Source organism: Pholcus phalangioides, unplaced genomic scaffold (assembly GCF_987345545.1).
Source record: "Pholcus phalangioides strain wild (caught in Gottingen) unplaced genomic scaffold, Ppha-v1.0 ptg000009l_1, whole genome shotgun sequence".
Lineage (NCBI taxonomy): Eukaryota > Metazoa > Arthropoda > Arachnida > Araneae > Pholcidae > Pholcus > Pholcus phalangioides.
Genome location: NW_028301602.1, coordinates 40,772,894 through 40,785,085, shown reverse-complemented (window position 1 = coordinate 40,785,085; position 12,192 = coordinate 40,772,894). Strand labels below are relative to the sequence as shown.

Here is a 12,192-nt window from a genome sequence, read left to right as displayed (position 1 = left end):
ACAAAGTTTTTTCCTCTAACAGGATTGTGAAGAAATTCTAATACAATCAGCACGTTTAAAAAAAATAAACATTGGGGGGGGGGGGGGATTGAGAAGCTTTATTATTGAAGCATTTTTAATTAGTAGCAGCAATACTTTTTCATAGACAGGGTATTTTTATTTTTTTAACTAAAAACAATTGCTCCTCAAGATTATTTTAGAAAACATTTATTTAGAAAATTTGTCTTAATTATTATTTTTTTTATTTTTGGTTGCTGTATTTCGAAAATAATTGACATGCATATATCATGCATATATCCCATCATGTTGGTCAATTCCCACTATTGTCACCTTTGAATTTGTATTCAAAAAACAGACTTTTAAGAATTATTAATTCAAATAATATTATTAAAATAGAATAGTTTTTTTTTTTTTTGCAGGAAAATGAGAAAGAAAAATGTCTCAACAACAATCAGAAGTAACTCTCTCACCATATCATTTAATCTAAATTTCTGTAACCATCATTGGACATCATTCATATAATCATTATCTCTATGAAAATAGCAACGTATATTGAATAAAGGTAATATAATACTGTATACATGTATATAATATTTTAAACACATTTATTTTTGAATTATCACACGGAACTTCCTGTTAATCAAAGTTGCATTGAACTGCATTGCACTGGTGTTAAAACCATTTTATTTTTATTACTGGATACATTTAAAAAATATGTTATCGCAATATACAATATAGAAACACCTATTACAAGTAGATGTAATATTTGATTGAATAAGGAGTTAATTAATTGTCTATATCAAAGAACAGTTAAGATTATGAACAAGAAAACTACAAAACTAATTAAATATATTCTTCACATAGAAATTTGTGATTATAGTAACAGAGACCTTCAAAGATTTGAGTCATAATTTCAGAGAGAAATGCTACAACAACTATAATTATCAATAAAATTTATAGTATAAACATAACTGTGTGACGATTGGATCGCACAATGTAATACTCAAACGCCTCACACGCTGCCTAAGTATTGTACCTACTGAATACAGAAAGAAGATAGAATGCTAAAGAAAGAAATTCGCAGTTGATATCAAAAGTAAGCAGCTGGTTTCTGTGTATTCATCATTTTATATATGAGATGAATAAATGCAAATTCATCTTGAAATGAAGATTATCATTTCACGCTAATTACTAATCATTCCATGCTACATCATAGTTTCAAGAATTAATAAGTTGGAAACATATTTTCCTCTCATTCTATGTTAATCTTATGCAGTTTAAGAAGCACTATACAAAACTCTCCCAAAGATTCTACTCGTATGTTTTGATCATATTTGAGTAAAGGTTTATGCAATTCAAAATAGTACGATTTAAGAATTCGTTGTGTTTATTTTTTGGTCAAGTTTTATTTATGCTAATTAATAAACCTACAAAGCTTTCTTTTATTATCATTAATTCTTCTTTTTTTTCCTACTTACAAACTAGTAGACAGAATTTTCCTTTGATATGTTTTGAGTTATCACCTTAAATGCATACAAATATTTGTATATGATATGCCTCCCTTATGATGAATTATGTATCACATCACACCTAGATACTGTTTAATGTTCAAAAGAGTTCTAGATAGACATTAAGCTACATATACATCAAACCTTAAAATATATAACCATTCAAACACCCATATATTTACCAATTATTTTAAAATATTTTCAGAATTATGCTGCAAGTAGCCTCGAGATTGAGTACATAAACTCTTTGAATAATTTTTAATACATAAATAGTATAAAATTTGGATTTTTTGGCTGTGTGTATTAGTGGATGGCATATTTCATTTCACTGCAATGTGAAAATCACTACGTGGTTTATGAACATGTTCAACAGATACAACAATTCAGAAGCTGATGTTTCTCACATCAATTTTTCTAAGTAGGTACTGGCACAGAATGTAGAACATTAAATGTGGCACAATATTACATTGATAAAAAAAAGTTTTCATATATGTAATTATTATAATGTATAAAAATGATTTCATTATTCATTAACATGATCACAGTTACTTTGAATTTTATAATTATTAAAGATTAGTTAGAAAAGTTGGCTAAGCAAAGCTCAAGCAGATGTTTTTTTTTTGATGGCTTAAACATTTGTTTAACAGTCAGGAAATCACATAGGTGAAATTTTGTATATTTCACTGGTTTGTTCAGAACTTTTATACAATTGTTATTTATAACTTCCATGATGAAAAGAAAAAAAAAAAATTTCATTGAAAATTCTATGCTTATTGGGTAGAAACAGAAATTGTAGAAAACAGATCATGTGAGATTTTAAATTATTTTCAAGCTTGTTTTAACTTAGTTTGAAATACAAGTAACATAAAAGATTCTTGACAAGATCAATATTTTAACTATTTTGTTATTGCTTGGAAGATAAAACATTTGTTTTGAAGTTATTCATGAGGAGGTGATTTGGCTTCGTGTCGGTATTTCAGAATAATACACCAGAACAAATGCCTCGGAATACTGTGTTCATCATTGGTTCAGAATACTGTTTAATAAGGAATATTGTGGATATCAGCACTTCCATACACTATATTGTATGTTCTGAAAAAAAGAAGCAATAAAAGTATAACAGTATGCTATAACCAACGTATAAAAGCATATAAATTGATATGCACAACTATTTATAAATGATAAATAACAATGGACAACAATAAAATTATGTCTGACATGAAAATATGCAATTCCGAATTGTTTTGACCCTCTAAACACAAATATCAACATGAAAAAAATGTTATTGGCTTGTGTTTTTGAGGCATTAATATATTAGCAGTTGAAAAAAGTGTTTTAGGAGCAGTATTTTATGGTGAAAAATGAGACTGACGAACTGCTTAAAATTTTGCTCCACTCTGAATTCTCCCAAAACCACAATATATTAAGAAATAATTCATCATTCTACGGTAAATCCAAAGTGTGAGTGGCATCTCGTCATATGTAGAGAAGGGGACAAAACAAGCATTTCATGAGGGGAGACATGGCTTATAGTGAGAGAAATGCATTTATTTTGGTGTCCGGATTGATATCTGGGGAATTTCAAAGCAAATAATGACCAGGAATAGGTAGAGGGCATGCTGGCCTTGTTTCATCACTTAGGCACTAATTTGTCCTTAAAAATTCATTTTCTTGATTTCTATCTGGACTTCTTCCCAAGAAACTGGGAATGTTGGTGATGAATGTAGACAGCATTTTCATAAGGATATAACCAGCACATGGAGTGTTCAGAAGCTAATCAGTGTAAGACAATTTTCGGAAAATAACTTTTGTATTACAAGTGTCTCTACAATGTTAAAACTTTAAGTTGCCAAAGTATTCAAATCCATTAAAAGATCCTTTTATCTCATTTTTAATGCTTATTGACTTACACTGACTGTCTTCGAAACCCTACACATAAAACAATAGTAAATATAAGCGTTATGTAAAATTAAATGCAAATAAAGTGGTTTACCTGCATTTAATTTTGTTTCCCCCCCAACTTTCCTCATTTTTCGAATTTGAACAACTCTCATGTTGCACTTAAGGTGGGATTACACAATGAAAGTTTGATAAAATATATTTTACAGAAGTTGAAAAAAAACAACCATTAAGCCTACATTCAGTTATATTCGCTCAAATGTAACATATGTTTATTGGTTTTTTTTCTTTTTTCAAGTTTTCTAGAAAATCTTTCACCAAACTTTTATAGTATAGAAACGTAGATTTTTTTAATTGGCATCAGGAGAGACAGGGAAACAACTTTATAATCAGGGGTGTCTGAAGCATTTTTAGACCTGTGCATGTTTGATTTGATCTTTATGTAGGAGATGTTGATTTCTGAATTAATTCTGGGGGTGCTCAGACAGGTGCAACAAAATACTGTGGGAGCTCAAATACCCACTGCACCCCTGGCTCTAATGCCACTGTTTCTACGGTTGTCTGTATAAAAAGTTAATTATTTTATTTAAGTAGCTGTACAGCCCCTTGCAACATGAATGATGTATCTGAGTTCTACATATTATATGTATACTTTTTCCTAATTGCAAGTATGCTTCTGAGATTCAACGGTTCACCACTAAAAAACGGCAGGGAAATTGAGTAATCACCCCTTAATATATATATTATATGTGAGAAACATCACTGATCTCGGACTACTGCTGTCACTTATCAAGTAAAAAATACAACTGTTGTGATTCGTCGATTGAAATTGAGATAACTGGTTTTTGATTAATGCACTGCATAGAAAAAGTCAATATAGTATGATATTGATAAATATTTTTAAGCAATAATACCAATTGAATTATCAAGTTTGCTTAACAATTTTATCAGTTAATGTTTATATGAGGTAAATTAACATTAGTACAATGCGCAGAACATTTTACAATTGACAAATATGTAAATAGTAATAAAATTATTGCGTATCTTACTGATGTTAATTTACCTCATACGAACAGGAACTGTAAAAATTTCGAAGCAAACTTGACAATTCAACTGATAGTGTTACTCAAAAAATATTTGTTAATATCATAATACATCAACTTTTTCTATGCGGCTCATTAATCAAAAACCGATCATCTCAATTTCTATCAAAGAATCACAACAGTTGTATTTTTTATTTGATAAGTGATAGCAGTAGTTCCATTTCAATGATGTGTGTGTGTTTCACATTCATGTACTGTAGACGCACACTTATTTTCAATATTTTTCAGAAGGCACATTTTTACTGATGAAATATCATTTTTATCCGTTACCTATGCACCCCGTATATAAATACACAATTATAAACAAAACCATAGCCATTAAATTTTTTTTGCTCTGATTCCTGTTCATCAAATCATATTACATAGAAATTGACCATTTTCATTCAGAACAAAAACTTTGTTTAAATTTGTTGTCGAGTGTAATCAAACTACAATCTGAAAATTGAAAGTTCATTTTGACTTCTCTGAGCATATTTGAAAATTAAAACTTAATAAATTTTCAAATAAAAACTTCAATAAGATTGTGTCTTTCATGAGTAATACAAATTACATCCACCAATGTTAATTATATTTTTGTGCATTTTCTCATGAGTATTGAAAACCTACCTACATCAGTTATGATCCCAGAAGATTTCATCTTGCTATTGGTAATAGTATCCACCACATCACCATTCAATGATGATATATCTTCAATTGAAAGTTGATGAGATTCTGAGTAGCAACCAGAGTCACTTCCCCCACTGTGCGGGCTGCGTTTCTTGCTGAGCATTGATATCCCCATTGTCGGTAATGTAGGAGAGCTTGAATCGTCAATCACAATTCCGCTGGTGCTGCTCCCAGTAGACGATGATGGAAGTTTCATCATAACTTGTGGCCTGGCCTTGGTCTCAACATAGTAATAACAGCTGTTAGCTGAGGAAATGGTGCTACCAGATGCGCTACTGCTTAAACTACAACTGCTGCTACGACTGAAATTAGAGTTTTCTGGATCTGCATCTTGCATTTCATTCAGTGAACCTGTGAATGAATCATCATTACCCAAGTTTGGAGATGATTCTGGAATATTTTCATTTACAACATTGTTCTCTTCTTCATCCCCATTCGAACTGAACACATCATCAGTTTTTTGTGTTTTTTCTGTCTGAGCAGACGAACATCTCATGGGTCCAGAACAACAGTCTTGCTGGGGTGGTTTGGGAATACTATCAACAAGGGAGTCTATAGATAAAGGAACATTTCTGTATTGCTTCCTGAGCATTTCAGAGGAGTACTTATTGCTACTTGTATCACCATCGGTCATACTGCAGTTCACATCAGATTTTGTGGAAGAAGATGTGAAGCTTTTTTCGGGTGTACTTTGCATAGAACTTACAGCACATTCAGTACTAATGAAAGAACTGTCACCCGAGACCTCATTTTGCTGTTGAGCATGCTCACTGCAGACTGTACCATGAGAACAACAGTCTTCCTGTATGGGACGAAATAATGCTTTGTCAAAGTATTTCCATCCATCACTAGGAGTAGAAATTATTTGATCATTGCAATGCATGCTCTCAGATTCTCTCTCAGCAGGACAAAACATAACACTCTGATTTCTGTGAGTCATGCGACTGTCAGCTGGTTGGTACATACTATATTGAGGCCTTGCTTCCTGGAAGAATGACAAAGGTTCATATATAGGTGCTTTATCAGAGACCTCACTCTGTCCATATATTTCAGAATGACTCTGCCTATCACAGTTTTGTTGTTGGTAGTTATTACCGTGGGTTTTCCCACCAAGACATGAAGTATAAAGATTAAGTATTTCTTGACTAGTAGCAGATTTGAAAGGGTGTGCTGAAGATTTGCTTGATGTAGGACTTGGAGGAGGTAAATCTACTGGATTTTCAGAAATGCTTCCAGTCCGCTTTACACCATTGAAAATGTCTGGATGCTTTTGATATGGATTTCCATTTGTTCTTTCATACCTCGTACTGTTCATATCACAACCATTCTGTGCTGAATATTCTCTTGATAGTGATTTTGATCGCTGAGAAGGTTGAAACCCATTGTGTCTTTTTGTAGGATTATGACTCTGAGCTTTAAAGTGATCTTGCTGGAAAGCCCGATACATTCGTCTAGCTAATTCATCTATGAAAGCTGAACTGGCTGGATCCAGCTTTTCTCTATGGAAGTTATTCTGTGGCTGTTGAGAGAAACAATGACCCCTCCCCAGCATGTGGTACACTTCTGCTACCTTTGCAGCAAAGGCGGGATTTAATCTAGGATAACCATTCTGGTCACTTTGGTGAGGAGGTCTTTTTAGATTATCTGACCGGCTTTGTTGTTCAGAGAAATGGTCATAGAGTTCTTCTTCGTGTAATTCATCAACTTCTTCTTCATCGCTGTTGCTATTACTACTAGAACTACTATCACCACTGGATGAAAAAGCAATGTCATTGTAACTGAGGGATCTTCCGAAGAGAGGATTGAAAGCTGAAGGATGCATCGCTTTGCCACTGCTCTGAGAGTTTTTCAATGCACTCTTAGGCTGAGATCTTTGAGTAGTCTGAGAGGGGTGATTATTTTTGAGTTGTCTGTTCATAGATATGCCATTTAGGTTGGGATTGTCTACGTAGCTTATTTTTGTTCTTGTGGCTTTAAATGCATTTCCATTGCTTTTAGGTTTTAAGGAAACTATTTTACTTTCATGCATTTGGTATGGATATTGCGGAAACATGGAATGGTTCATGAATTTTGAATTCTTTTGCATGCTAAATCCTGTTGGCTTTTGTCCTGGTTCTATGTAATTCTGTTGAACTGCATAGATTAGTTCATTTTCTTTGGTTTTACCATGCTTGATACCACAGCCACCTTCAAGTGATAAAAAAGAAATTCATATTAGTAAGTGATAAAAAGGGAAACAAAGGGAGAAGAAATTTACTGTGTTTATATAATAAAGCAAGAGATTACAACAGACTTTGTCACAACAGTGGAGCTGAAAGGGTTCCAGTCTGGAGGCTGGGGCTGATTCTCACCTATTATTTAGCGTGTGATACATTTAACATAACTTCCTCTTTTTCGTTTTTCACACTGTAAATTGCACACTATTTTCCCAGAAAAATAGGATTCTGGAATCTGTGCGTAATAAAAATACAAAAATATTCTGCATTAAATGCAGAAAAGTATGATAGATTTTTAAAATTTAAAATTGAAGTAATTTGTGTAACTTTTTCACTTTTTGCTTTTTTTTCTACTAATTACAACATACTTCAAGCTTTATTTCAAAAAATTGTGGTAGAGCTTTAAATTTGAAACTTTTTATTTGTAATTTGCAACTTAATCAGCCCCATACATATCTATCTTAATTTATAATGCATAATTTTTTATGCTTATAAAAATGCTAAAAACTTTTTCGATGAACATCTAAAATAGCCTTTTTTAATGAAAAATTATTTTGGATGTAACTTTTTATGATTTCACCCATTACTTACCCATTCTATACATATTTTGTTGTTGTTGCTGCGGCTGAGCTGCTCGTTTATTCATAACATGCTGGAAAAATGAGGGAACCAAAAATAAGAAAATGGGAGCCAAAATAAAAATTAAACCAATTGCAAAATAAAATTCTTAGTCCCAAAACATAACAAAATCAAACTTATGAAAATCAATAAAAATAAATGAAAATATTGGAGTAATAGAAAAGCAATACAATTGAGTCACATGCACAAAATAAGAATATATATACTCTTTAATAAAAAGTAAAAAAACTTAGCGAAACTAAATTAAAAAATAAAAGAGGGAAAAGCAGCTATGCACTGGGTGCACGCAAATTGTCTGGAGAAGAAATAAAAGCTCACCTGTCTCGGTAGAGGTGGATTTTTTCGTGTATGTGCTTCAGTTCTATCATAGGAAATGAGAAAAGTAATTAAAATTTGTTGAAGTTATAAATAAATAATTATTATTTATAGGTAATACATTCAGTGGCCACTTTATCATGATCACCTGACAAGTTTAAGCATATGAGTTATGGTGTTACACTGTAGCCACTATAGGGCTATGCCTTCTTTATTTCTTTCAAACCTAACACAATTCTGGTTGTATCACCATAAGCAGTTTATTATGGAGTGAGCAAGTTGTGCAGGAAGTGTGAGTGTGTGTACCTAACAGTCTGAGGACATATCTAGTGTTGTGTCTGATAGAGGACTAGGCTAGCATATAAAAAAGGAAAGCTGAGTTCTTGAGACAGTAGCATAGATGGTTATGGCCAGAGTTGGTGTTTGGTGAAGTAGTAGTAGCATAGATGAATCGTTTGTGGAGATATAGGGCAAAACGTATTTTGATACACTTTTGATGTGGGATGCCCCAAAGCAGAATGTTTTGCATTGTTCTGCAACAAGCCCTCAGCTGACTGTGCGTGCGTGTGTGTGTTATATAATTTTCTTACAATTCTTCCAAATTTTTCTGCAATAGCACTGATTGTTCTGCAACGTACATCACAGATTTCAGCATATTCTGCTATGGGGCTGGGATGATTGTAGGAGCTTGGAGACATGAAGCAAGTATCAGAGAAACTGCAGTATTTCTGATATGTTCAAGAGCAGCTGTACTTAAAGTGTTTAAAAACTGGGTTGTCAGGCAAAAAACTGTGTCTCAACATGCAACTTGTGGTCATCACCGAATAATGAATGCTCAGGTGAAACAGGGAGTCTCCAGACTTGGGAAAGACAGCAGGACAGTAACAGTGCAGCAGTGTATTGAGTCCACGCAAAGGCGAATCGACACTGCACTAACTGCAAAAGGTGGCCCAAGGAAATATTGACAAAGCAGTCATAATAAAGTGGCCATTCAGTGTATATGATGCACATATCAAATAAAGCAGCAATTGATAAAGCCATGTCTGTTCAAAAGCAAATTCGTGGAATAACGTGAGAATCTGGGAACATAAAATTTGATGTTCCCATTATATGCTGCATAAAAAAAGTATAAAGTAGAAATTAAAAAAATATATATTTTTTAGCAAGTAAAAGTTATAAAGAAAAATTAAAGACTTCATGAAAAAAAAACACTATATCTATTGAATTTTTTTTTAATTGTCGCACTCAAAAGGATCACTCACTTTTCAACACAAACTTTTGCATCTGCTGTTTTCTTCAAAGCTCTTATCTGTTAAGAGAAAAGAATATTATAATATTCATAAGTAATTTAAAATGGGAGCAAGAGCTGGCTGTACAATAAGGATTAAATGTATACTGTAACGAGGGAAGTAGAGTTAAATTTTACCTCTGAAAGTAAGGGTCTTCCATCCTTTGTAGAATTACTACTACTATTTCTTATATTTGGCACAACCGGAATGGAAACCTCCTTCAATTTTTGTTGTTGTGAATTTTGACTACTGCTATCACCTGAAAATATGACAAATTATTTCATAAGCTAACTTTTATGAATGAATATTATATGCAAATAAGAGCGATAAAAAAGAATAAATTGTGATGGAAGGATTTTGAGCTATTTTGCCATTGCAAATGAGTGATTCGTTCATGGATTTCATTCATCATGGCCAAACAGCCAAAAATATTTCCATCACAGTACAAATTGTAACTGTGAAAGCATAATATGTTTCAAAGAATTGCAAATGGTTTGATTAAAATTATTTTGCCGAAACAAAACTCGTAATTAAAGCCTGGATTATATGCACTAAGAAAGTGGCAAAATATGCTCTAAAAATATGCAAATGACTTAAAAATATGCAAATATGTACTTAAAAACATGCAAATATGTACTTAAAAACATGCAAATATGTACTTAAAAACATGCAAATATGTACTTAAAAACATGCAAATATGTACTTAAAAACATGCAAATATGTACTTAAAAATATCAAAATATGATTCTAAAAACCCAAAATAAATTATGCACTAAAAAAAACCCTGAAAATGTTGCAAATTCTGAAATATGTACAAAACTGAGAAATATGCATTAAAAAAATCACCATAAAAAAAAAAAAGCAGACATGTTTTTTTAAAAAATACATATCTTCTATTTCTTAGTGCATATTTCATTTACAAAAAAGTATCCCCACATATGTATATACTGCAAATGTGAATAACTTCTACATATTTTTTATTTAGGCATTTTTCAATTTCTAGTTTGCTGTAGCAGCTCAATAACAAAATACTGGAAACAGAAGAATTTCAACGCTATTTCTAAACAAATAGTGTTCATAAAAGGGTTGATATTTGTAAAATACGTTATTACAAACATCTCTATCAGTTCACTAAATCTCATCTGCGGAAAAAAACCGATACTATGAAATATTATGAGAAATTTTTATTTAAAAAATTATAAAAAAAAGGATTGAGGTTAATTAAACCTTCAAAAATATGCACTTATTCCAAAAATTTCCTTTGCATTAACACTAAAAAGGCCAAAATCCGAGCTCTATTCATTATGTCTTAAATACAAATTTAATGCTTCCCCACAGATATCAGCAAAAACCATTTTCAAGAAATTCATTAGATTATTCAGATTTTAACTACTCTATAATGAAGCATATTAAATGAATGTTTATAATTATATCCAGTTACCGCGTCAAATTTTCAAATTCAATCAGAAATTACCATTGATAACTCCATCCTCTCTTGCTTGTTGCTTTTGCAACCAGTTCAACCTTTGCCTTGAAGGTTCATTCACTATTGGAGGTTCTCTCATCATATCAGCACTCGAAGTTGAAACAGTTTTTTTATGGCGATCTGCTGGAAGGATTTTCTTGTTATCTTCATCCGCACTTGCTTTACCAAAATTGACCATCAACGTGATATCACTGATTTCACTCGAGGGAGAAATTTCCTTCACCTGCTGTTGTCGTCTCAAACAGCTTCCAAGGTATTTCTCAGATGGTGGTTTGAGGAATTGGTTTTTTGCGGGTGATGGAGTGTCCTTCCTTTCCTTGATATTTTCCCCTGACTCACCCTTAGTTGGGGCACCTTTACTACTTTGATCAGAATTCTGGCATTCATCTTTGAATACACTGTCATCTACATTTCCCACTTTTCCAGGATCGTATGATACAGCTCTACCAACTGATTGCTTCTTTTTTGAGTTGCCACCAATAAAGTCATCTAGGTATATGGATGGTTGGAGTGCAGTTGGTTCAATGCCTGTCACGGTAGCACGTCTGCGAATTCGGCTCTTGGTCCGGCCAAAGAGCATTTGTCTTTCTCTATCACTGGCAGGTATACAGCACCCTTCAGGCATTAAACTGCTCATGTCACACCTGGAAAAAAAAATTGTCTCTCAGTGTTTTTGCATATGATCTCACATTAGCTGGGCTGTCTTAATGTGTAGGCACTTTCGAGTGGTGTTGAGTACTTTGGGCAGGGAGGATCATATGATATTCATTTGATTTGATAACAATTGTGATAAGCTGGTAGGGGGAATCAAGAACATTAAATAAAATTAAATTAATACCATTAAACTTACAATATCTAATTAATGGTATTAAATAAGTATCATTAATCATTAATAACCTTAAATCTAGGCCTATGATTTCATTGAGATTAACAGGTCCCTCAGTGTAAAATAATATTGCTGGTTTCAATTAATGAAATTTGTTTCTATTTTCAGTTTGCTTGAGTATTCATCTTTTTATGTATGATGATATTATATAATTTCATTTCTCTCTGAATAAACTTTCTACGATT

The 12,192-nt window shown here is 32.4% G+C and overlaps 1 protein-coding gene across 2 annotated transcripts in view; it reads right to left on the bottom strand.

Moving 5' to 3' along the window:
• Positions 1-249: 249 nt before the first annotated feature.
• LOC149083079 (uncharacterized) overlaps positions 250-12,192 on the bottom strand; it is a 33,443-nt gene continuing 21,500 nt past the window's right edge. The window contains exons 10-16 of one of the 2 annotated variants that reach the window (XM_089236214.1): positions 11,110-11,765; positions 9,773-9,894; positions 9,609-9,655; positions 8,350-8,392; positions 7,984-8,044; positions 5,121-7,363; positions 250-2,600 (exon numbers count right to left, since the gene is read on the bottom strand). In XM_089236214.1, the coding sequence (XP_089092340.1) occupies positions 2,571-2,600; positions 5,121-7,363; positions 7,984-8,044; positions 8,350-8,392; positions 9,609-9,655; positions 9,773-9,894; positions 11,110-11,765 (3,202 nt within the window). In that variant the 3' untranslated portion in view covers positions 250-2,570. Of the gene's footprint in view, positions 2,601-5,116; positions 7,364-7,983; positions 8,045-8,349; positions 8,393-9,608; positions 9,656-9,772; positions 9,895-11,109; positions 11,766-12,192 lie in introns of both variants that reach the window. The other variant, XM_089236215.1, reaches the window with a different exon arrangement.